Source organism: Pezoporus occidentalis, unplaced genomic scaffold (genome assembly GCF_034315485.1).
Source record: "Pezoporus occidentalis ecotype Australia unplaced genomic scaffold, CSIRO_AGI_Poc_V1 ctg39, whole genome shotgun sequence".
NCBI lineage: Eukaryota > Metazoa > Chordata > Aves > Psittaciformes > Psittacidae > Pezoporus > Pezoporus occidentalis.
Window position 1 is genome coordinate 8,437,009 of NW_026915713.1, and position 27,085 is coordinate 8,464,093.

General features: G+C 39.6%; 1 protein-coding gene across 2 annotated transcripts in view; it reads left to right on the top strand.

The window, feature by feature from the left end:
* The window catches only part of REV3L (REV3 like, DNA directed polymerase zeta catalytic subunit), a 122,464-nt gene that overhangs the window by 23,217 nt on the left and 72,162 nt on the right, over positions 1 to 27,085 (top strand). For both annotated transcript variants that reach the window (XM_062632505.1, XM_062632506.1), the window contains exon 2: positions 26,025 to 26,214. In XM_062632505.1, the coding sequence (XP_062488489.1) occupies positions 26,025 to 26,214 (190 nt within the window). The remainder of the gene's footprint in view (positions 1 to 26,024; positions 26,215 to 27,085) is intronic.

The following is a 27,085-nucleotide window of genomic DNA, read 5'->3' on the forward strand; positions in this document are numbered from 1 at the left end:
GCAGCTGATACATTGTAAATTTATGTGCTAGTTTAACCTGTTGTAACTTGTGTTTGTGCTCATGCTTCCAGGGGTGACAGGCAAAACATCATGCCTGTACTTTAAAAGCATTTGTAGCGTGTTCATCTTGTGTAACTGTCATTGTGGGCACTGGCACAGTGGAACCAGAATTTGAAGCTAAATGTACATTCTCTGTCAAATGTGTCTTGGGGTAATCAGGTCTCTTTCTGCTGTTATCTTACTATGGGGGAGGGAGGTTAGTGTTTCAGAGCAGGGAAACCTGTATCGTCTTCCAAAAGCAGCTGTTAAATTCACAATTTGAGTAAAATTTAACTTAATAAACTAATTTTTGAGATGTGCTTAACCTTAGAAATGCATCTGATCAGTAATTTAGCATGTGTAGGATTGGATTCTTTTGACTGCTTGTGACCTAAGAGAAGATGCCAGTATTGTGCATGTTCTCACACCATGGCCAGGTAAAAAGCCAGAAGTGTTTGGGTTGAGTCACTGACTTTATTATGCATTCATTATTGCTAAGTAGTTCTGATGCACATTGTATTTTGGCAAATGCTATTTCCTTGTTTCCTTTGTGTCATGAAATCCTTCTCCAAAAAGAGGTAAAAGGCATGAGATACTTTTTCAGGTAGTGTTTGATCTGGTTAGATATACAGAAAGATTTGGGCAGGTGTTTCAGCAAAATAAAGCTAGTATTTTAGTAAACAGAAATGTAGTTTGGCATACCCAGTCTATTTTTATTCCAGCCTCTTTTTAGTGTATAAAAAAGTAACACTGTAAAAAGCAGTTTCAGTAGAGCACAGGATCAGGCCAGACCTGATGGTTTGATTCTGTGCTGTGTAAAATACAAATAGAAAGCCTCTGCTGTTCTTTTCTAAAGCGAGTGTACGTTTGTTCCTGTTGATGTTGAGCATTTCAGCATCAAGTATGGTAACGCAAAATACAGTATCACAGTATTATTTGAAACGGTTATCTTTATTTCTAGACAGATTTGTTTATTTATGGCAGTATTAGCATTTCACTGATATTGCTCTGATTTATGGCACTGGGAGACCTTCCTGGCACTGCCTTTGTGCCTTCCTGAGAGTGTGAGAGGTCATTTCAAAATACTGGACAGTATTGTTTGGGAAACAAATGTTTCCAAATAGTCAAGCCCATCTGCGGAAGGAAATTCACCCCTTGCTCTCAGAGATTTTTTTTTACTCAGTCATAAATTACACAACCCATGTTGATGAAATACAAGTCAGAATGAATCATTGGAGAAATCTCAAGTGGAATGGAGAAATAATGTGGTCAGTCAAGGAGCAGCTAACATTATCATATTTACTCCAGAACCTGCACCTATTACAGGAAAAGTGAGAGCCTCTTCTAGATAACCGGCTTCCTTTGTTTTCTCTGAAGTCAGATGTCATTCACTGAATAATTACCAAATCCGGTATTGTTCATCTATGTCCTTCGTGGAGTATACACTGCAGTTTGAGTGAGTGTTGTCCTGGTTGAAACCTAGTTCTTAAAGGGGAGAAACTAATAAAGGAGGAAATTATTTGCTAGAAGATCACTTTCTGGCCAGTCTAGCTATCAGCGATTTGCCTATTGTTTCCCTTCTGTCAGCAGTCTTCATCTATCAGTTTGAGGCTTCAGGCGACTCAGAAACTCAGTAAACTACAAAACTATGCCAGATCTTTCTGAGGGCCAAAAGAGAGGTCAAAAACCTGATCTTAGTTGAGAGGACTTTATACTCTTTAGTGGCAAACTGGCAAGCACTTTTAATTGTGTTTCTCAAAGCTTCATAACATAGAGTCACTATTATTTGCTTGGCAATTGAAGTTGCATTGCTGTGGTTCTTTAAGCAGAATGTGCTCCTAAGAAGACTTTGAGGAGGCAGTGCCCATTGAGCATTCCTCTGCTTAAGGCAGACAGTGAAGCATGTAATTTAATTTAAAATTTCACAAATATCACAAAGAAGTGATTCTCTTTGCGCTCATGAAAACATCTTTTTGTTATTTTGTTTTTTTCCCCCTCAACTTCAAAGGAGAGCAATAACATGACGAAAAGTGGTTCTCCATTTCTGTTTCATGTTATATCGGTGTGAAGTTTTAGCTTGGATGATAATAGGAAAACAGCTAATATAATATCATCTGGTAACTACAACACAGAGATGAAAAGTAAAGCAACTTTAGAACATGCAGAAAAGTATTGGAAGTGTGTTAGTGCATCTGGTGGTGACAGCCTGAAATTTCACCCAGCTCTTCCAAATCTTTATGAATATAACATGCCTGTAAAATGTATTTCTACTTTTCCATCTTCTGTTGCTATTTTGCTTTCTAGCTGTTTTTAAATGTAGCTGATTGTGTCCCTGAAACCCTGGAGAGATGTTGTCTGTACAACTGCTATCTTAAAATAGGATGAATTACCTGTTGAAGGGGTCCATCTGCCCCTATTCCTCTGACACAGAAGCAGCATAATGCTTACTTAACTCATTAGACTGGATGAACCTCATGCTTAAAGAAAAGGTAGACCTCTGGACTAAGAAAAAAGACCCGTCAGACTCAGAGTAGGTATGTATAATATGCAACTTGGAAGATACGATTGTGCTGCTCCTACTGTTTTTTATTTTTTATTTTTTCCTTTGTGATTCTTTCTCAACACTGACCTTTTCCTTGTAGCTCAGACTTCAGTGGTAGGAGTCCTTAGGCTCCTTTCACTGTTAGGTTCATGTACAGTTCTGTTGACATTTGGCACATGAAAATAATGTACTCTTTTATGCCCAAGGGGACAACAGTATGGAAATGTCTTTATGGGGTGAAGAGTAGCACAAAGTATGTGATACAAGTTTTGGATTCAAGTACCCATAGTGAAATGAGCCCAGATAGGGAACAGCAAATAAAGAACCTCACACATGTAGACAGGATGCATGGGCCCTAAAAGTGCAGACAGATAACTAGACAGATTATGTCATTCATACATGGTATGATAAGTACATGAAGAATAATTTTCAGTATATTGTCTTGTGCCTACTTATTTTTGCAATGATTTCACTTTTACTGAAATAACTGACTTGGGACTAGGAAAGTTTTAAAATTCACTTTGACTGTATTAGCTCCATTTGATGTTAGACAATCCTTTATTAAATGTGTTTCCATTAGAAAAAGGAAAGTTACATTTATGCATGTTTATAGTGTACACTGGGGGCTTGTCTGCACAATTTTTTTATATGCAATGAGCTGCAAATTAGACTGTTAAGCTTTTTTTTTTCTTTAACCAGAATAAAGAGACTTTAGAAATAGCATGTTTTGTAATACACATCCCTAGAGCTATATATCTTTCAGTTGAGTGCAGATGTTAATTATTAGTTGGTTAACCTCAAATTTCTTTGGAGCAAAAATGTAAGCATGGTCACATGGCAAGCCATAATGTTGATTTCTATCAGCAGTACCTCTTAAAAGTTTTCTTAACAATAGTCTTAGGTTTTTCTGAATGTTTAAGTAAATTGGCATTCTTTTGCATATTTAGCTACAGATTGTGGTGGGTGTGTCTTGAATCCTCTATTGTGAGGATATTAGAGTTTAGATTGCTTTTGTTTCGCCTCATAAATCATAATTTTGACACAGTAACTAGAAAGAGTGCTGTGCGATCCCTGAGGAAGCATTGCTTCATTTGTGCAGATGTGTTTGAATCTCCAATGCCGAGCCAATTTCTTGTGCTATCATTTCTGTGAGAATTTCCATGCATGTTTGTTTCCATTGTATAGATCTTATAAAGGACATTCCCAAAAACAGTTCACTATGGGGGGCAGGGGAGAGGGAAGTGGAATTCTTGCAGTATGACACTTTAATTCTTTCAGTCACTTTCAATTTCTTTAATTCTTTCAGTGAGGCTGGGAGTCATGGCTGTTTTCTGACCAGTAGGTGTTCAGGAAGTCTTGTCTTGAAGCAGTGCACTTGAAACTGCTGGGTTTGTTCATTTCTGGTGTATTGTGATGCTTTAAAGAGCCTGAAAGTGTGAACACATTACTTCACGATAAATAACTGCAATGTATATAAAGCTTTGCTGGTACATTTCTTGATTATGAACAAACATACACACACACTCCCTTTTTTCCTTTTTTTCTTTTTTTTTTAAGGCAGAAATGAAAGTTTTGCCATTCAGTAGCACTGTCCTAACTCTGATGCAGTGATAACAATATTGATATAATTACTCTGCTTTTAGAAACACTTAATTTGATTTACACTCTGGATTAATTGATTATTTTTCTCCACATGAAATCCAAGTCATCTTGCATTGTTTAGAAGTGATAAGAATAACAGGATTTGTGTCTTAAAATGTGGAATGAATCCCTTTCTGTTGTATTAGTTTCTGGAAGTTACTTGCTTTGTCAATCTGCTTTGCCGACCTATCATAAAATACTGTCTGGCTTGCTTTAAAAGTAAGGAATATCTAGAGATCATTATTGTTTTTAAAACCACTTAGAGTACCCTTAAGAGTTTTCTGTCAATAGCTACTGAAAGGCTGACCACAAAAAAAGATTGCTCAAATATTTTATAGCAGTTAGTTAACTGGCATTCTGGTGTTTCCTTGTAGTTGCGGAAAATACTGCTTGTTACCTCTCTAGTAAAATCACGGAGGGGGCACAACATAAAAGCTATATGGGTGTGCACACTGTCTAACTGTTCCTTCCCATTTTATGAATGTGGCAGTAGAGGATTGTTTCCCTTTGCTTTTAAAGTAGAAAACTCTTAGGTTCTAGTTTCGAATGTTGCTTATGCTATTAGCTGACACTGATACTGTTCAAAGCAAGAACTGCACAGAATTGCTCTGTGAAGCTTTGCCTCTGTGTGCTGGCACAAGAAGTTGTGCTTATGGTGAACTTTGGGAACTGATGTATGTTGAAAGGGTAATCTTTTTTGCAGGATGAATTTTTAGCCAGATCACTGTTCCAGCTCAGTTCCTAGTGCAAATGTCCAAAGTCTCATGCAGTTTCAAAAGAGAAATGAAGAATAGGAGCAAGAGCAGATGACAAAGGCAGCTTAGTTTTCATCTGATTTTGTCTCTACAGCTGAATTGCTTTTTCTAAAAAATGAGGGGCTTGTGTCATGTCTTCTCTCTGCATAAACACCTGGAGGATATTTTTGTATTGAAACGCTTGGAGCACAAAGTTGATTTTGGGGTTGTTGTGGGTGGTTTGTTGTTTTCTTCTCTTATGCTGTGTTTTGCTTTTTTCCTTTCTCCTTTCTGTCCTAGAAGAATAAAAGGGCAAACATTTAGAGCTAAGGAGCATATATAGCAGGTTTCGTACTTTGGCTTTGTATAGGTGTATGTTATTTCACTTCTTCCCAAGTGCTGTTAATGTTAAAAGTGGGTGGGAGAAAGGAGGTAGTAGCTCGAACATTGAGATGTTTTCTTTTCAGTTCACTGGAATCCAAAAAACTTAGATCTGAGTGGACAGTTTGCTATATGATAGATTTAAATGAGGCTTTAATAAATCTCTTTGAAAACTTTCTTTAAATGTAATAAAACATGCTTATATTTCAGCAGTATGTCATATTTTGGTCATATTTAGATAAATTTGCCATTTTAATTTGGAAAAAAACAACCAGTAAGCAAGTAATTTACCTCTAACTCAAATGAATCTATATACCTATGTAATGTAGCTTCTGATGTGCTGGTATGAGAAGTGAATTTTTAGCAATTCAGCTGTAGTATTTGCAACCAACTGCATTCATCGTACCACCTTTTGATACATTTGCTGAAGTTGATGTGTGCAAGTGCTGAATATGTAGTACTGTCATAAAGCTGGTTTTAGATTAAAGTTCATAAGGAATCTAGTACATTATTCATCCCAGCTACAAGGTGACTTGTACTGATATGTTGCTCTTATAAGGGCTGGAATTACATGAGAAAATATGTATTGACAATAAAGGACAGCATACAGCAATAGCTGAACCAAATGTTGTTTGTAATGTGTCAGGTTCTCTCTTTTTAGCCTGGTCTGGGTTTGATTGAGAAGATTAAATAGTGTGATAGATGTCAGTTGTACTGAGGTTGAACTCAATGTCAGTCAGTTTGCGTTTGGTAGATGTTCTCAGAAATGACATGTAAGAGCTTATGTCATTCTTACACTCGCAAAGCATACATGTCATGATACCATTTATGGTTGCATAGTTCTTTATGTGTTGGTAATATTACTGCTTCCTATATCTTGTGGTTTACCAGCAACCTTGAACTTAAGTATATTGATGCTTTCAGGTGCAATACATCTAGAATTTACCTATCTCAAATTCTTCCATTATTCAGTGTCTTATTGTTAATTGGCTTGCTTCTTTATACTGTTTATCAAAATATAGGAAATCATCAGAGGCCTAACCTGAAGTATCAGCTACAAAGGAGAAATACAGGCTTATGGACCCTTGGAAATTCCACAGAAATTTTGATAATACTTTTGGTCTTTCTGTGTCCTGAGGGAAGGAGCGTATTATTTTATTTCTTGATCTAGCTCAGAAGGGTCTGTCAGGTGGCATCTAGTGGTCAATTCAGATTGTTTTTTCACCTTCATAGAATCACAGAATGGTTTGGATTAGAAGGGACCTTTAAAAGTCATCTAGTCCAACCACCTTTCAATGAGTAGGTGCATCTTCAGCGTTCAGAGCTGCCAAATTTTAATGATTTCCTTTCCCATCTCATCTTTTCCTCATCTTCTTTAGGAGCTCTGCAGTCCCTGTTTATCAGTGTTGCATTGAAGTGCTTTATTAAAAGATCACCGGGGTTGCAGTCACTAACAAGTGTGAAGAGTTGCCAGAGATATTTTCCCCTGTGTGAAAGTATTAGGATGATTTTCAATACTGTGATCAAATGCTACTTTTTTCACATTCTTTCTAGCAATTAGCAGCATCTTGTGGTCAGTGACTTTTTATCCAGTTACTGAGCTGTCAGGCATAATCTTATTTGTCCACAATCAAAAATTCAACCCAAATAAAACTTTCACTTTGAGAGATTTTTTTTTTCTTGTAATACAGTTACCTGCAAGTCTGAGCTGAGGTAATGATATTATCTTGTAAATGAAGAGCTGAGATTCCAAAATGAAGATACTAGGTTTAAAATAGTTTGAACTTTTGTGAGGTTTCAACTTGAAAGTGTTATGGTTTAAGCTTTTATAAAATTATAGTGCTTAATGATTTAAGTAAGCATAAAAATACTTAGAAGTTTTATAAATAATTTCTAGCTGTCTCAGTGTAAAAAAAAAACAAAGGGCTCCTTCCATCTTCTTTACCTACATTACAACTTACTCAGCATCGCAATAAAAATTCCAAGAGAAAGGTGAGAATGGTATTTGTTTTCGAGAATGATTCTTGCCTGCCTCAAAGATGAATCTTTCTGTATGTGTCAGTGCCTACTGTATTGGCATAAATTTCTAACTATTGTGACAAACGAGATACACATTATACAAACAACTCACTCAGCATGTAGTTCTGAATTGCTTGCAGATTCCAGGCTTTTCCTGTGTATCAGGTGAAGTGAAGGTTTTGTGAAAAAATCACTGCCAGTTGCACAATTAAACTTAATACATGTACCTGAGAAGTAAAAACTTAGTTTAGAATCATAGAATAGTTAGGGTTGGAAAGGACCTTAAGATCATCTAGTTCCAACCCCCCTGCCATGGGCAGGGACACCTCACACTAAACCATCTCACCCAAGGCTTTGTCCAACCTGGCCGGCTGATGACACCAAGCTGTGTGGTTCGGTTGATACCCTGGAGGGAAGGAATGCCATCCAGAGGGACCTTGACACACTTGAGAGGTGGGCTAATGCCAGCCTTATGAAGTTTAACCATGACAAGTGCAAGGTCCTGCACCTGGGTTGGAGCAATCCCAGGCACAGCTGCAGGTTGGGCAGAGAAGAGATTCAGAGCAGCCCTGCAGAGAAGGACTTGGGGGTGTTGGTTGATGAGAAAATGAGCATGAGCCGGCTTCAGTGTGTGCTCGCAGCCCAGAAAGCCAACCATACCCTGGGCTGCATCAAAAGGAGCGTGACCAGCAGGTCGAAGGAGGTGATCCTGCCCCTCTACTCTGCTCTCGTGAGACCTCACCTGGAGTATTGTGTGCAGTTCTGGTGTCCTCAACATAAAAAGGACATGGAACTGTTGGAACAAGTCCAGGGGAGGGCTATGAGGATGATCAGGGGACTGGAGCACCTCCTGTATGAAGACAGACTGAGAAAGTTAGGGCTGTTCAGCCTGGAGAAGAGAAGGCTGTGTGGAGACCTCGTAGCAGCCTTTCAGTTATCTGAAGGGGGCCTATAAGGATGCTGGAGAGGGACTCTTCCCTATCACTTCAGGACTAGTGATAGGGAAGAGTCCCTCCCCAGCACTACAGGGGAGAGGGACTGTAGTGATAGGACAAGGGGTAACAGGTTAAAACTTAATCAGGGGAAGTTTAGATTGGATATTAAGGAAGAAGTTCTTTCCTGTAAGGGTGGTGGGGCACTGGAATGGGTTGCCCAAGGAAGTTGTGAATGCTCCATCCCTGGCGGTGGTCAAGGCCAGGTTAGACAGAGCCTTGGGTGTCATGGTTTAGTGTAAGGTGTTCCTGCCCATGGCAGGGGGGTTGGAACTAGATGATCTTAAGGTCCTTTCCAACCCTAGCTATTCTGTGATTAACTAGTAGCACTTAGTTCTAGCACTAAAATTTCTGTTGCTAGTTTGGGTGTTTTAGTTGCAAGTTGATTTCAGGCTGTTACCATCTGCCAGACTGCTCCCTGTATTTTTCCTGTCATTCTCACACCCCTTCCTGTTTTCTCCCTGTGTTGCTTTATCTGTTTATCTTATTGCTCCCCCTCTCCATTAATGGTTTGGTTTTGGGGGTTGGTATGTAGGGGTTGGTTTTTGTTTGCTTGTTTTGTTTTTTCTTTCTTTATAGGATTCCTGGATACCAGCAGTGGGGCTACTGAGAACCCAGGGAAGGGGAGTCTGTATATTTCATTGCAGTTATTTTGCTCTTGCTGCATACTTTATTAATGCTTTTGGACAAAATCACAGAAGAAATCACCATTATTGCTTAGGTCTTATTTTTATTTTTAAAGGAAAACTTTTAGTGTGTAGTATATGTCTTTATCACAAAGTATTAATTTGTCTTTTCCTCTACTTGGTCTTACAGTTATCCAGGTTTTTTGCTGTTAATTTTTCTCTGAACAAGGTGCTACGTTAAAGAAAAAATCAAATACCAGAAGAGTTTGCATATGTAGCACTACTTAAAAGTAATGTGATCATCCACATGGTTGTCACTATAAATATGTGGATACACGGTCCATTGAATTGTCAGTGATAACTGTGGTAATAAGAATCTTTCAGTAGGTGTAGGATGCATCTGTGGTATTAATACTCGAGGACTGTTCCTAGTGAGCTGCCTAAGTAGTGAGTTCATTCCACAGTAACCTTTTAAGAACACGAATAGTGCTGATTATAGCCAAAGTACATATACTCTTATCTTCTCTGCCTCTCTGATTTCAGTCTGTGGTAGGCCATTCAAAACACAGGATGAAGGGAGCTTCTAAAGCATAGTATCCTGACTCTTAAAAGAACAGGAAATCTGTTAGGGCATTAACAGAAAACTACATTTTAGAAAAAGCTGTGGACTGGTAGAGAAAAATAAACACCCTTTTGACAACACATCAGTGCTGGAATGAGTTTGTCACATTTCTGTCAGTTTTGATAATATTCTACTCATGATCTTAAAATCTTAAGGTCATGCGTAAGGAACACATTTCTTGGAAGGCTAGTTAAGAAGTGTTAAAACATATTGCCTACATATTAACTGCTGTCATTGGTTTGGGAAAAAGGAAAAGTGGGGTAGAGAGGATTCAGATCTGAACAGAGCATGGGAGGGACTAGTGTAAAGTAGTCCCTCTGAGTATTTGTTGGATTATCTGAAAATACGAAGCTAGATTGCTAGCTGTTTTTTCTCCCCTTGTCCTTTTTTAATTATATGTGCATGAGAGCTTTTGTTAGTGCAGAAAGGTAATAATTAGAGTTGTGCTGTGCACAGGTTTTCAGCAATTTAAAATGTGATAGCTGATGAAATGACCCTGTAAAGTAGGAATACCTGGATCGGGTGATACTACTTCAGCAACAGATAACTTCCGAGTAACACTTCAAAACATTTCTTAAAGAATGCTATAAATACCTTGTTTTGTCAAGTGGAGCATCCAGTCTACACAGCCTTAGAACCACTCTGAAAGTTACTCAGTAAATACAAGGCAACCACATGAAAAGATCTGTGCAAGGCAAGCAGTTGTTGGATGCACTTTCTGTAAATGGCTCACATGTTTCTTGTTTCCTTTTTTTTTTTCCTGTAGTACCGAAACAGAAAAAGATCTTCCCGTTCTAATTATGTGAACTAGAACAGTGTGTATGTTACAAATTAATGACTGCCACAAGCCTAAGATAAGAGTGCTACAAAGACTGGGCATTTGTTGCAGAAACAAAGGCTAGAGCAGGCAGAAAGCCATGAAACCCTTCAAGTGCTGCCAAGAGACAGCAGACTTTACAGAAGAATGAAAAGAGAGGGATGGATGCCCAATTCAAGATGAGGAAAGGATGAAGCATATCACAGAAGAAAATAAAATAGGAAGTAAGATGCTTAATAATATTGTGAAATGTGCAGAGTAAAATAGTAACACCAGTTGTATTACTGAAATAACATGCATTTACATGTTCTGTAATATGTAAAAGAACAGAAAAAGGCATAAAAAGATCACATTTAAAGAGTGACAGATGCTGTACCTGCATTTAAGGTTGCTTGACTTTAGTGGGTGTTAAGGTTTTTGCTTACCTGGAGTGAGGGCAAAAGTAGAGCCTGCTTCTTCATAACCACAGCTGAGGGTGAGGCAGAAATCCGAGGACTACATTCACAATAAAAGACAAGAAGCTAAAATACAGAATTTTTTACTTTTGGTTTCAAGTACTTTTTTTCTTGTTTAAAACTCTTGCCCTCCCATATCTTTTGACAAGCAAGCAGGCGAATATTTTGGCAAGCAAAATAAAACAGAGAAATAACATTACTGTATCATGATTCCCATATACCACACTATTGTAGTGTTGTCATGGTTTAAACCCAGTCAGGTAACTCGTTCACGCACTCCCCCGCTTCTTTCCCTCCCCCTACTCCCAGAGGGACGGAGGGGAGAGTCAAAAAGAATGCAACTCCCACGGGTTGAGATAAGAACAGTTTAGTATCTAAGGTATAACACAAATCACTACTGCTACCACCAATAATAACAATGATAAAGGAAATAACAAGGGAAGAGAATACATCACCTCACCACCAGCCAACTGATAACTCCCCCCCACCCCAGCCCGACCAAGCACCGACCAATACCTCCTCCAACCCTGCAGTCTCCCAGCCCTTCCGGGTAACGCCCCGTTACATCTTGGACATGACGTGCTGTGGTATGGAATACTTTTTTGGTCAGTTTGGGTCAGGTGTCCTGTCTCTGCTTCCTCCTGTCTTTCCCTCCTTCATGGCAGAGCATGAGGCTCACAAAGTCCTTGGCCAAACCAAAACATCCTTGTTATCAGCTCTGTTCCCAAGCCGAAAGTCAAAACACTGCACCGCACCAGCTGCCAAGAAGGAGAAAAATGACTGCTACTGCTGAACCCAGGACATTATCCACCCCTTATTCCATACCATTCACGTCATGCTCAGACCCCACATTTTCAATATACCATCACTCTTATTTAAGTGCATGGACCAGTCCCTATAAAGCTGCTGAGTCCATCTGGTCCATGATGTCAGTCTCCATCTCTTGTAACAGTCTTCCAGAGCAGGAGAGACTGTGTGCAGTGTTCACACTCATGAATAATCTGGGCGATAGTGTCCGTTGCTAAGTCCACCCCTCGATCATGAGTCCATCTTTATGTTCTATTTCTGCCCTGATGGCCTGAATGTCATGGGCCCCTTCAGCAGTTTCTGCAGCTTGTTGCTGGGGACTCCATACAGCTGCCTTCCATCTCCGACACTTCCAAAGCACTGGAGGGGCCCAGTGGACTAGATACTTGCCCATAATGTCCCACACACCCTGCCACTCATGACTGTCCAGCTTTGGGGAAAATCTCCTGGTCCTCCCATATCGTCGTCTAACCCCAGACAAGACCCAAACCGGACTCTGCTTAACTTTTGAGATCAGACAAAATGGTTGTGGGTAGAACACAGTCTGTGTGTGTGCCAACATGCTGATCCCCATCACAATCAGCAGGCAGGTCCCAAGGATACCCAAAGGCCATTCAAAACCTTCAGAACTCTTAAACGATGCTGCTGTACTTGTTACTGGGGTTGGTGTAGCTGCTGTGCGTGCCGGCTCTCCCACCACCAGCTTCTCTTTTCCTGAGTCCAGCTCTTCCTCCTCTGCCTTGCTGGGAAATGCTGCGTGGTCTCCTGCATCCTCCTAGGGCTCGGCGGGCGGCTTCCGGGGAATGCTCTCGGCCGTCGCGGGGCGCGGCTCCTCCGCCGCCTTCTCCCGCTGCTCTGCAGCCGCCTCCTTCCTCTCCTCGACCGCCCCGACCTCCTCCACCGGCAGCCGTCCCCTCGCGGCCTCCGGCCCCGCTCCCGCCGCCGCTTGGTCCCCGGGGCCGCTCCCCCTCGGCTCCCCGCAGCCTCACGAAGATGAAGAGTAGGGTGAGGGCCAGGACGGTGAAGAGCAGCCGGACGGCCAGGTACAAGTCCACGGCCACGTCCGTCCCGCCCTGCTGCTGGAGCCCGCCCGTATTACAAGCCATTGCCATAAAGCACAGTGAGACAAGAACCTTAGCCCAGGCCCCATACTTGATAAACACTAACACAGCAAATACCAGCTCTAAGTAAGTTACAACATTCTGAAACTGTGAGATCAAGAGGAACAACTCTGAGAGCCAATAAATCAGCATTGTGATGAGTGACTATTAATCCGGACAGATCTGTTGCAATCTCAACCCCTCGAGCCCCACGTTGGGCGCCAAAAAGAACTGTTGTGGTTTAAAACCAGGCAGAGGGCTCATTCACTCACTCCCCCCCCCCCCCCTTTCTTGCTCTCCCCCTACTCCTGGAGGGCCGGAGAGCAGAATCAAAAAGAATGCAACTCCCACGGGTTGAGATAAGAACAGTTTAGTAACTAAGGTATAACACAAATCACTACTGCTACCACCAATAATAACAATGATAAAGGAAATAACAAGGGAAGAGAATACAATACCTCACCACCAGCCGACCAATAACTCGCCCCCCCAGCCCGACCAAGCCCCGACCAATACCTCCTCCAACCCTGCAGACACCCAACCCTTCCAGGTAACTCTCAGTTACATCCTGGGCATGACGTGCTGTGGTATGGAATACCTCTTTGGTCAGTTTGGGTCAGGTGTCCTGTCTCTGCTTCCTCCTGGCTTCCCCTCCTCCCTGGCAGAGCATGAGGCTCACAAAGTCCTTGGCCAAACCAAAACATCATTGTTATCAGCTCTGTTCCTCAGCCGAAAGTCAAAACACTGCACTGCACCAGCTACCAAGGAGGAGAAAAATGACTGCTACTGCTGAACCCAGGACAAGTGTAAAGGCGAACATCTGTCATCAGAATAAAAAAAAAAAGTCCTGCAAAATACTGTAATCTTAATTTGATTTTTCTAATGCTGCTAATGTTTCTACTATTTAAACAGTTAATTTTGCACTCATACAGTACCTCTTGAGTTAATCCCCAGTAGCTACTGGAGATAAGTATAATAATTATTGGACTGTAGCAAGGAGGTTAAAAATGAGCAGGAAAAGGGGCTGTAAGAGATTTCCTTTTTTTTCTTTTTTTTTTTTTTTTTTAATTGGGTGTGATACAAACTATAGAATTGCTCAGGATTTGCAATTCTGTTTGATGTATCAGGTTCAGACCACCAGCTTTCAAGTATACTGCACACAAGCTTCTGTAAATCGTCTGTGGAGCTGCTCCCTCTGTAACAGCTCTGTAGTATTTAATTTGGCTTGGGATCAGTTCATAGCAAACCAAAGGCTGCTGTATCAGCTGAAAATCATTTCCCTTGTGTAGCTAGTTGAAGGGTCCTATCATGAGAATCCTTACCAAAAAAAAAAAAAATGAATGAGGAATTGAGGTATGCACAATCTCGATTTATAGCATCCTTTTTGAAAGCTTCTATGGATTAGAGCATTTTATCATCCCATCTGCTTGCTGTAGCTTATTTCTCTCCCTCCCCTGCTGGAAATAATCTTGAACATTCTGCAACCTCATGCATAGCCTTTCTGGAAAACCCATGAACAGGCATATCTTCACTAATATATTTTCCAGCAGGTTTGTTTTAAAGGATAACACTTTCTCCAACATTGTTTAATTATTATATTAATATGACAAATGGACAATGTTTATACCATTATGTTATTTAATGTAAGTTATGGCAATATGACTAATTCATTGAAAGTTTGTGGTTAAATATGTTAACATTGCATTGAAAGGTTTTATTACTTTGGGGATTGGGGATATATGTTGGTTTTTAGTAAATTAATACGGGTAGGCTGAAACCTTCTACTCTGAGTAAAGGTTTAAAGCAAAGACTTGCAACTGTAACAGGCTCTGAAGCCTTCTGGTGAAGTTACGTATTGCAGGGTAGCAGGTGTAAGTCTATGAACACGAAGCCTTGCTTTACTTTGTTACCTTTTCCAAGCCTGCTGAAATAGTTTTCAGGCTCCAGCGGTGGACATCCAAGGGATCATTTCTGTTAACCAGTGTGTGCTGGATTAGGCTTGGCTAACAGCTAAATTCCCACCCAGCTGCTTGTGCCAAAACTCCCCACCCCTGTAAAGCAGGGGATTATAATAGGAAAACCAGAAACATTAAAACAATAGGTTGAGATAATGACAGGGAAATTGCTTACCAATTACCATTACAGGCAAAACAGACTCTACTTGGGGAAAATCAACTAATTTATTACCAGTTAAAATCGGTTCAGGTAGTGAGAAACAAACTGAAACATTAAAACAGCACATCTTTCCTCCTCCTTCTCCCGTGCTCAGCTTCATTCCTTCACTTCACACTTCCCAAACTGCATGCCTTGCACTCTTACGTGGAGGATGTCAGGGGTTCAGTGGTTTACTGGTATCTCTCTGCCACTGCTTCCTCCTCACATCTTTCCTCTGCTCTGGTGTGGGCTCTCCATGGGCTGCAGTTCCTTCAGGAATGTCCTCGTGCTCCACTGGGGGGTTCTCCGCAGAATGCAGGGGATATCTGCTCTGCCATGGAGCTGTTCCTCCTCCTCTTTTCTCTGACTTTGGTGTTCCCTTTCTTAGGCATGTTTCACCAGAGGTGCCCCAGCTTGCCTGAGGAGCTCAGCTGTGCTCTGTGGTGGGTCTGTTGGATCTGGCTGTGTCCTGCACAGGATGCCTCCTGGCCTCTTCCCACAGTGGCCACCCATACAGGTCGCCCCCTACACACCAACAGCATACCACATAAACCCTGAACACAGAGTTAGTGAGATATTAAGGACATAGTTCATTTTCTGGGTTGTGAATTCTGTTCCCTGCTATTATTATCGCACATGATATAGCTCTTTCAAACACCTGTGGAGGAATTTAAAAGGTGTCTAAAGGAAGTATTTCCTAAGTTGCTGCTTGTCCAAAAATTATGATCTTTGAATATACTGAAGATGTTAAGAACTTCTTTAATGAAATAAAAGGGTATGTGTGATAAGGAGTGTCAAGTGTCACAAGTTTGCTTATGGATATCCAATGAACAGTGCTTGTTTTTGTGGAGCATGTCTTCTGTCTTTCATCAGCTGGAGGAACAGGCTGACATGACAGTTACCTGTGAGTGGGAGATCTTAATGCAAATACAAAAGAAAAGAAAAAAAATCCAATAAATATTCATAGAATTAGTTAGTACCATTTGAAGAATAGAGGAAGAGAAACGGAATGTGGTGTCATTTGCTTGTTAGCATAAACTAATCTGACTCATGAGAGTGTGTATACAGTGTATCATTTTTCTGGATTACACAAGCTTGATGGTGTTCAGGAATTTATATGTAGTCAATGTTTCTGAAAAGTGTCTACAAAAGATAATACTGATGAAAACACTGTTAACCTCATCACAATTAATGTCAGAGTTCTTTGTCTACAGTTTAGAGTAACAAATAGTCTTTGGCAATAATTTATGCTGCTTTTTTCCTAACTAGCTATCTAGCTGACAGGAAAATACCTCTGAATAAGAATGTTTCTACTGGATTTGTTTGACACACGAAAAGGGTGAATTGTGACTGGAACAGTGCACACTCATTTCAGTATTTAATAGGCAGATAAGTTGCACAGGGAGACAAAAGTTCAGTTATCAGCCAAGAACTTTTTCTCCTTTGAATATATATGCACCGGTTTCCATTTATATGTGGCTTGTGTTACGTTCATCAGGCAAGACCCATAAGATAGCTAGCAGAACTGGTGTAGCAGTAAGAATCCCTAATAAAAGCTGGTTGAAGGAAATGGAAGCCAAAGGCTGGGAAACTACTCTGTTCCCCCTTTTTACTACTAACTTAATTGTCATCCTTTACAGGATGTGGGTAAACAACCTGTAAAAAAAAACATTAGTTTATCTGGGGCTAGTAAATACAATCTTTTTCTGGGCAGCAGTGTGGTTTAATACAGTCTGCCTCTGTTGCATTCATGTGGTAGCTTTTCTTACTGGAATAGCAGCTTGGCCTGTATTGCCAGCCTGTGCATGCCAAGAGCTCGGTATGATAGCTTGAATTCGTAGCTGGGGCCAGCTACATTTTCCTCTTTCATTTAGTTTTGTTTAGTTCATGTTAGCTGGCATCCTAGTGACTTTTGACACTCATTCTAGAAATATTGCTGATATTGTCCAGCTGCTTACCTAAGTAAGCTGTTGATAGAGTAAGCAAAGAATAACATATTGTGTATGGCTCATTTTGTAGATACATGTTTAATAAGCAAATACATAACCTCTCCTTGTGTCTCTGCTGCTTTCTACTAAGAAAAGAAGAAAATGCTGTTGCCATTTTTCACAAGTCATCAGGCTTGTGAAGAATGATTTGTATATATCTCATCCTTGATATCTCAGGTGCTTAACTTCTTTGGTTTCTGTTATTTCAGGAGACCTGTGCTCTTAACTTTTTCATCTCTGGACTTCTCTGGTTCTAGTTTGACTGCACAACAGTAAATTTCATTAATTGTATATTTTTTCTGTGTTTTTCCCTATGGATTCAGTTATTTTTGCTTGGTGATAACTGTAGGTAATAGCTGTTCCTTTCTGATGGTGTACTTTTACGTCCTATAAATGGTTAGGTTTATCAGTAGTACTTCAGAAACTGGAGACTAGATTGTGAGTAATGTCACAGCAGGAATTCAGAAAAGGTCCTAATCAATTCAGGGCAGGAGGAGGTATTTTTGTGGAGATCATGAAAATATCTTCACTGACTTGACACATTAAATATCCCATCTCAATTTTCATGCTTTTCTTGGGGTTTGCTTGTTATTTATGTGAAAAGGAATAACAGAGCCTCTCTTGCATATTGGAATCAGAAATGCACGTTAAAAATTCTGAGTAAGACAAAGACAGTAGCCTTGCTTTTAGGGCTTACAACTTGTATTTTCCATCAGCAGTAATGCCCAGTATAACCTTTGAATTCTCTCAGGCTAGAGTTTACTTCTTTTCTAGCCACCTCACAGTTCAAAGTGCCTAGCGGACTTCAGTTTTGTTTGACAATTGCATGGATTTCTAGACTAGAGAAGACAAGACTTGGTGAACCAGGTGGTCTCTTAGGCTAAATGTTTCAAATCAGTAAGAAAACTTATATTTGATATAAAAAGCTGTCTGAACAAATTAATTGTATGGATATCAGTTAGATATCAGTTGGATATGTGATAAGTGTGTGATTAAAAACTCACTAGAAATCAGTGTTGCAAATGTAGTTTTTTTGGTGTTAGATATGCTAATAACTTTGAACCTCTGAGCCATAGGAACATCTGTTCCAGGGTTCTCAAATCTCGGCACCTTGGGACCTGGCATGTTTGCTAGAGAACTTGAGAGGAATTTGTCTTTTGGAAGATAATGGATGCAAGGAAGCTTGTGAACTTCTCAGTCAAATCTGAAACTGCCCAGAGATCTGTGATTCTAGGATGAGGATCTTTGTGCCACTTTCAAAGCACAATAATACAATTACACTTCTGGGTTTGGAGGGAACAAATGTCCCTAGAACAAACGATACATTGCATTTTCTTCTGATTTGTGAGATTACATCTGCTTTTAGGAGCTTACTGAAGTAGTGTGATGCTTATTCCAGATTTTTATCTTTGTGAATATAGTGAGAAACTTTACTTATACTGATTTACTTTTTTTTCTCTCAACTTTTTTCTGTTATCTTTTTTTTTTAACATAATTCAACTTTATATCTAAATATTCTGCTGTTATTTCATCTCTGATTTTGCCCATAGTTCAAGTGGAAGAACAAATTTGTTGACTTATTTTTCTTGCTGTACTGAGCCACCTTGTAGATGGAAAATTGAGATCATTTTTTTTCATATGGTCAGGTTGTATCAATTTTGCTGTTGCAAAAGTTTTGAAGGAAGCTGGGTATAGTTTCAGGGTTTGGTGGTGTGAAATAATAAAGATTGCAGGGGGCCTGCTATTTGAAGAAGACAATGTTTAGTAGTGTGATTCTAGGCCTACAAAATGCTCGTGAAAGTTTGCTTTCCTTTCCTTCCAGGCTTGCTGAGACAGACATGGCAATATCCTGAATGGCATATTGCTGCTTGTTTGAATATTTTGTCCTGTGCCTTCCTAGTTATTGTGTACTCTTAACACCAGTCTTGTTTTTCTCTCAGAGTATTCCTTTTGTATATTTATCCCTTTAATAGATCTTTCTAATATGAAAGTACTGTTAATATCCATTTCACAATGAGAAAGTGCATCATCTGTGGTAAGTAGCTTGCCTGAGGCTACGCGTGAAGTCTTCCTAGATGGGAATTGAACTTCTGTCTCTTTGATTGTAGGCTAGATTTTACTTCAATATGTGCCTAGTTACACAGAGATTTCTAGTTTAAATTACAGATAGAAAACCCACCCCTTCTCCCTCTGTAAGGATTTCTACTTCGAGGGTGAGGAACAGTCTAGTCCTAATGAGTCATAGGCCCTCATTTCCTAGTGGATAAGCTTTCTTTTTTCTTTTTTTCTTTTTTTTTTTTTTTTTCATGAGAGTAGAGGTATTGTGTGTTACAAGGAACAGTTACTGACTAAAGGATTAGATCAAACACTCCATTTGGATTCAAGCAGACATAATTTAAAAATACCTTTTTTCTGTCCTGTACAGAAGTTACTGAAATAAGTGTTTTCTCACATAACAGGGAAAAAATGAAAGCCCTGACACAAATACCTAATATTATATATGGAATACGGTCTTTGAGCTCTGCTCTTTATTTTGTTTTGAGGATATCTTGCTCCTGCAAGATCTTGCTTCTTCATTAGGGACTGTAGAGATAGGACAAGGGGTAATGGGTTAAAACTTAAACAGAGGAAGTTTAGATTAGATACAGAGAAGAAGTTCTTTACTGCAAGGGTGGTGAGGCACTGGAATGGGTTGCCCTGGGAAGCTGTGAATGCTCCATCCCTGGTGGTGTTCAAGGCCAGGTTGGACAGAGCTTTGGGTGACATGGTTTAGTGTGAGGTGTCCCTGCCCATGGCAGGGGGGTTGGAATTACATGATCTTAAGGTCCTTTCCAGCCCTAGCTATTCTGTGATTCTTTCCAACCCTAACTGTTCTATGGTTTTATGATTCTTATTTTCCTAGTATTCAGTACTTAAGACTACAATATGCGTAGTCTTCCCTTTTTCTCACCCCTTGGGAAAAAAAGCTGACTTGATTCAGGACTTTGGGAAAAGGCTGAGAGTTTCATTTAATCACTGAAGAAGTTACATCAATGTAATATACTACTAAAGAACTCTTTGACATTAAAAAGTTAAACCATTGCATGGATGAATGACATAGCAGACTTTTTAAGAGGGAAAGACCTTCCTAAGTCTTGCTAGAGAAGGGATTTGTCTTCATCAGAGTATTACCTTACTTGTATTAATCTGTGTGTGTGATTCATTTACTTTCTGTGAGAGGTAAAGAATGGTGACTTTGACTTCATAGGCTGTATTAGCACTATAAAGTAATTGACTCCTATCCATTTTCAGTAGCTCAGTTCTGAGTGATGTTTAATGATCAGGGCCTTGACAAGCCCACCCCATATCTAACCATTTAAGTGACATAGCTTAAATTTTAAGCACCATCTAAACTGTACAGAAGGTGCTCATGTTACACCTACCTAGCAAGGTAGAGGAAGGGCTCCTGTTATAACCTGATGTTGCTCTCTGAAGCCTGTTCCTGGAGAAAGGGTAACTGAGATTGCCTACATAGTATGGTAACTTTTGTTTGTGGGATTTAATTGTGGGAAGGAAATTACTTTGAAATTAGATTCTTATATCCCATTTGCAAAATTTAATTTTTAGAATTTTTTTTTTTAGCAGGATTGTTAGAAAAAAAAAATCTAACAGGATTCTCTCACTCTCTGTTGTCATCATTGTTTAGAGTTTTTTTGTTTGTTTGGATTTTTTTTATCTTTGAGTTACTTGAAAATGCCTGTTATGTTTTAAAGATGGTAGTGTTATGTCTTTTGGTTTCTAATGACTTTGCTTTACTATTGCTGTTAGAGGAAGTAAATCCCCTGTGACTGTCTAGACTTTTCTGCATCCTGCAGTGACACATTTGTGTGCATTTCTTTGCTAATACTCTCCGCGTTTAGTCCTGCCACTCTACAAAACAGCACTTGAAGTCATTTTAGTAGACGGCAAGTGTATAAAAAGCTCTTTGTCTTCCATCTTCTCCATGCTTTTTGTTAATCTCCATCCGGAATTTTCCTAAAATCTTGGGATTTTGCCATGTATATAAGTGCTGCTGCATTCTCCTTATTACTCCCATCCCACTGTATTTTACAATCATCTGGGAGAAATGGATCATAGTTCAGCAATTAAAATAAAAGTTTCAGGGAGAGCTTCAACAAAATTAGTTTTTTTATTTACATATAGGAGTGGATTTCATGTAGTGTTCCCTATGGCTCTGCTTAGCTTCTTATAATGGGATCAGATTATTCTGTGGCAGAAATACCACAGCAAAATGTTTGCACGTAGACCGGCATTGAGCTGTTTTCTGAATCGTAGTTATCTAATTCTAAATCCTAAATGAGGTAATGTCTATTAAATGTTTCCAGTACTGACTTCCGTTTGTGAGGGTTCTATAGTCAGCTCCTAAATTGAGAATTACAGGATAGGAGTTTAATGGCTTTGATTTGTAAGAAGTTAGTAAAACTGTATCACAACTGTAGGGCATGCTCTCATTTGTTACTAGAAATCTCAGATTCAGGGATTTTGTATTTTAGAATCATCCTATCTAATGCATAAAGGGTACTGAGGCTAAAACATGCCTCACCTGCGGAGTCAAGCTCTTACTGCATTCCTCTCTGTGATGGTACAAATTCAGGTCTGCAGACCTTTGCCTGTAGTCTTGTGGTGAGGTCAGTCTAATGTGAAAGCATTAGATTTGGCTATTCATAAGTAGAACAGACCCTAGAAGGTAGTGTGTGGTTTCTTTGGGGTTCCTTGACCTCAGTATTGACTGTAGGCTCCAGTGTACTTTAATATTCTAGGCTACAAACTGCATTGGTTTAGAATCGTGTACATGCTCTGCTCAGGCAGTTTTCCCATGAGAGTAGAAGCCTTCTAAAGGCGATAACTGGAGGCACTATTTGCAGGAGCTCTCCCCTTGCTAGAATATGAACCAGCAGGTAGTTGTGTGTGTGGAATTGCAGAACAGGTGGATTTCTGTCTTCTCCTCCTTGAATACCTATGCAGATTTTCACGTGCTAGCTGTGGTGAATCCTTAGGTGCTCCTTGTCTAACTTGTTTGCAGACTTTAGTCCTGAATTGGACAGTACAGTAAGATCCCTTATCCATAATTTTCACATTTTTCTTTTGTACAAAGATTTCTCCAATTTGATCTCCGTGGAAAGAAATTTTTAGAAGTTTAAATCAAAATCAGTTTTTTCAAGTGGTTAAAAAGCACTTATCTGAGGAGACTTGAAGAGCAATCTTCAGGTTCTCTAGCTAGCTGTGCTATGAAATCCAGTGTTTCTGTGCTTGGTCGGGGGGACTGGGCCAAATGACCAGATGACCCAACCATTCTGTGATTCTGTATAGCTTGCATCTCACTTTTATCCATATATATCATCCTGTATGGCTGAGCCTTTTGGTGGTCAGATGTTGTCAGTTCCTGCATCTTCTTGAGTAGTTGTTTTGCAACTTTGTGTTCCTTTATCATACTGGTTTCAGTTCTCTGATTATCTTGAAGTTCTTTGTCTTGAGGGTTACTACAGACTCAAGGATTATGCTTGGTTACGTGTTCCTAATAGTAATGCATATAGCGACCATCTTCAAAAAACAATAGCAGGCTGGCTGGCTTAATCTCTCTTGTGGGTTTTGAATATGCAAAATGCTATATTTTGGCTTAACACTTCAATAACATTTATGCCGCTTGCTTTTGTAAGTATGGGTTTAGGGGGTGGGCTCATTTTCTTTACTGTCTAAAAATACTGCATTTATATTATTTTTTTACGTTTTGATTCATTATTATTCTGTCTATTCATCTATATTGACGTTTACTTGGCAGTTTCTCCTTTTCAGAGAAAATAGCCAGTATCTCAAGGCTTTGTATGTTGCCTCTTCTCTGTTCTGTGATCAGTTTTTGTGTTCCTTCATTTACCACTTCATTCGGTGTCTGAAAAAGACTTGCAAATAAGCCTCAGCTTTACTTCTATTTTTCTGTGTGTTTATGTAGCAGCCCCTTGAGTCATACACTGGGGTGCTTGATTTGTAACCTGCAGATAATTCAACCAGTGTAGAGCCCATTCTTTTAAGAGAGTGTGGGCCAGAGAAATTGTTGGAGCAGCAGCTTCCTCTCGGCTGTCAAAATGCATGATCACCACCAGTCCCAGCATTTACCTACACATCATGTTCATTTGTTCATTGAGACACCATGTTTGTCTTGTGTACAGCATGGTTGTGATGCATATGCGCAGTAGATGCATGATGAGGCCACGGCATGAAACATACTGGTGGCCTACCCCATCTGAAAACTGGCAGTTTATTCCAGGTGACCAATTTTGCATTGGGAAATTCTGAGGAGAGTGATCACATAAACTGCATGGCATTTCTGCAGAATCTGCTGTTGATCACTACTTCCATTGATTCTACAGATGTAAAGAAACTGATGAATAGATGTAAAAATAACATCTGCTGGTCACTGTAAGAGGTGGCTGTAACAGTCGCTGCTGTTACAGTAGTACAAACTTGCTTCTGTCTGTATTGCTGTAAAGAAACAGGAACATAAGATTGGCACATTTAAAGCATAAAACTTCTTAACCTTATCCCAAGCCAAGTTTTTAATTTATGTTGACTGATGAGTCTCTGTGGCCTGGGATCCTCAGTGGGTAGATCTGTTTTCTACTTGTGGCTCTATTGGAAAGAATACACTAGAATTTGTAATGGCTTACTGCAAACCCTGGTTGCTATTACTGGAGTCTGGGCTTCAGACTCAACAGCATGACATTTGGTGCAATTTGATGCTTTTATATAAATGATGGAAGCAAATTACTTTGTTCTTACCACTAGGAGGGTAAGACCCCAAACATCATGGTAAATGAGTCAATACTAGCAAGGATCAAAGTGAGTAGCTATAAACCCACGTAACTTGACAGCTACTGGCCTAATAAGAGTCTTAGATCAGCAGTAGCTTGTTTGCTGTCTTGGCAGTCAAAAACGAAAACAGCCTAGTGTGCATGTTTTTTTAATATTTCCCTGAAGTTAGGTGGTAATTTGACTCTTTGGCCACTTGAAAGGAGTGCATGGGAAGGGGACAGAAGGAAACAGAAGGAAGCATTTTGTGTTCTTTTTTTATTCAACAATAAAATGGCATATCAGTTCAGCAAGAACTGTTAAATAGCTGCAGTAGAAATGGACTGATTTTTAAATTTAATTAACTTGAGTAATGAGGTGCTAGCTATAAAAGCATTATTATTTGTCTTACATAACTTGAAAGAAACCTGAATTTAAGTATGGTAAACATTGACTGTCTTTCTGTTCTGTTTGTTCTGGTGCTTTGCAACTTTGTTTTTTGGAGGAACATAAATTAACTGTAACTCAGAATATTTGGGCAACCATTAAACCAAAGGTATTTTTTCAAATATTATCAAAAAGAACAAAAGCTCATAGCTGTTAGTGTAAAACACCCAACCTCTAGCTTATCATTTCTTTCATTAGTTTCCTCTTTTTCTTAGTGTATTATTATTTGAACTACATAATACATAAATAAGAAAATTCTTCTCCTGAAATAGTTAAAAAGCATGGGCAGAATTCATCATAGATGGTGACCTCAACATTATGAATGCATGTATAAGTTGTATTTAAACATTGCTGAAGAGACTTGATGGGGGTGACTTAATAGAATAAAATTCACCTGGGAAAATGGACTGTAGTACTAGCCTTTGAGCAGTTTCTTTCATTTCCAGACATGACGTGAAGGTCTAATAAATATTTGAAGAAAGAACAATACATCTGACCCCCAGTTAAAAAAAAAAAAAAAGTGATGCTGTTTATGGTATTTGGAGGAATGCATTGCATAGGTGTAAAAATTTGCAAGCAGACCTGATTCTGAAGGTCTGTTTTTTCTGTGCTTTAATGGACTTAGAGTAGTCTGCACTTAGTGGCCAATGGTGCACTGTGTATATATGAATGAGTGTAAATAGTTCAGGCAAGGTCCACCTGCTGGGAATTAATCTCAGTTTGAAAGGATGGACTTTGAAAGTGTTCCAGTTGTTCTTGTGGACCAGTGAAGTTGTGCTGCCTCTTCTGTCTGTAATATTTACCTCCTGGTTGATGAAATCACTGCCTTCAAATACTGTTTTGCTATCTTTATGCAGGGACTTCATCCAGACAAAATGTAAGATGATGTACTTTTCCTGTCATTACGGCGCAGTGGGGGTTAATCAGTTCATTCTGTTTTTCCATAAACTTTCTCATTGAGCAGTGAGAAGTCATGAATGATTTTTGGGGCTGAAAGGGTGATGAGCAGGGTCTGATGCTGTTTTCAGCAGTGAATACATGCTCTGTTGTATTGTGGTGAGGAAAGAACAGAGAATACACATTACAATTGAGACTTGCCCCCTCAAAACCATGGTAGGTTTGGGAGATCCTGGTCCATGACACTGTACTGCCTTGTCTGAAGCAGAAGCCTGAAGCTGCGGTCTAGCACAGTGGTTTTCGTGGTCTGTTCTTTCATTCTGCTGTTGAAAGCTCATGAAAGCTAATACTGAGAAGTGTTTTGTTAAAAGGCTCGAATCTGAACACGCCGTAGAGCCCTCTAAAGGATCCACACATTTTAAAAGTTGAAAATCACTTGTTTTTTTCCCATATCCCAACTTATGCCATAGCCTCATAGGTGCTCTAGACATTGTTTTTAATTTCTGAGAGGTTTGTATGCTCTTTCCAGTGAAGAATGGGAAGAACTTTTGATACTGCAAAATTTTCACAAAGGCTGAGAAACCATCTGACAGTGGCTCAGTATGCAAAATTATTCTCAAGAGTGGTGTATTATTATTACAAAGAAAATCATTAATGGCAAGTTCTGCTTTTATACAAGTGTAATCCTGTGTATGTCATGTAACCACATTTGTTCTGTATTGCTTTTGTCAATGAATCAAATGTGAGAACTGCTCTAAATTGGTACCTTTTGTTTGAAATACACCTTAACTTGTTTCATAAATTTATCCTGTCTGCAGAACCTGAAAAATAACCTGAAAAAAATCAAATCTAGGGAGTACTTAAAAGAAGAAAAAGATGTAGTCATGAGAAAATAAATGTTGATTTGTTGGTTTGGTTTTTTTTGTTTGTTTTTTTTTTAGGTCAGAAGACTTGTCTCCACTTACATGGCATCTTTCCTTACCTCTATATACCATATGATGGTTTTGGACAGCATCCAGAATATTATCTTCGTCAAGTGGCATTCAGCATTGACAGAGCACTTAATGTGGCTTTAGGCAATCCATCTTCTACTGTTCAGCATGTTTTCAAAGTGTCATTAGTATCTGGAATGTAAGTATGACCTGTTAGGATTTTTGGTTATTTATTTTGAAATGTTTTTGTAGTTGTACTGCATAGAAGCACTTACTAATGGACTTGGGTGACTGCAGTGCTTTCTTTTTTACCCCATCTGTGTCATCACATAGGGCCTGTACAACTACTAAATAACTTTTCTCACTTGCTTTGATTTTTAACATCATCAACAGGTTTTCCACCTAATGCTCAACACAACCATTTTTCCTAAACTTAGATCCTAGGGAGGATCTTTACCATAGTGAGATTCCTTTTAACTTTTTCTGTCTCTGCTATGTCAGCAGTTCTGTCCATCCATCATTTTCTACCTGTCTGGGTTATTCTAGGGTCCCTGTGACCAGGCAGGAGCCTGACTCTTAAGCCTCCTTTTCTTTGTTCATCTAAGATGACAACTTTAGGAAGCATATCACAAGAGACTTGTCAGGTCATGTTTATCCATCCGATCCTCCCAGCAGCAGAGGCCATGAAAATGAAGGCTTTTAAATATTAACTTAGAATCACAGAGTAGAATAATAGAATAGATGGGGTTGGAAAGGACCTTAAGATCATCTAGTTCCAATCCCCCTACCGTGAGCAGGGATATCTCCCACCTAGATCAGGTTGCACAAGACCCTGTCCATCCTGGCCTTGAACATGGCCAGGGATGGGGCATCCACAACTTCCTGGGGCAGCCTGTTCCAGTGCCTCACCACCCTCATAGTGAAGAACTTCTTCCTTATATATGACCTAAATCTCCCCTTTTTTAAGTTTGAACCCATTGCCCCTTATCCTGTCACTATAGTCCCTGATGAAGAGTCCCTCTCCAACATCCTTGTAGGCCCCCTTCAGATATTGGAAGGCTTCTTATGAG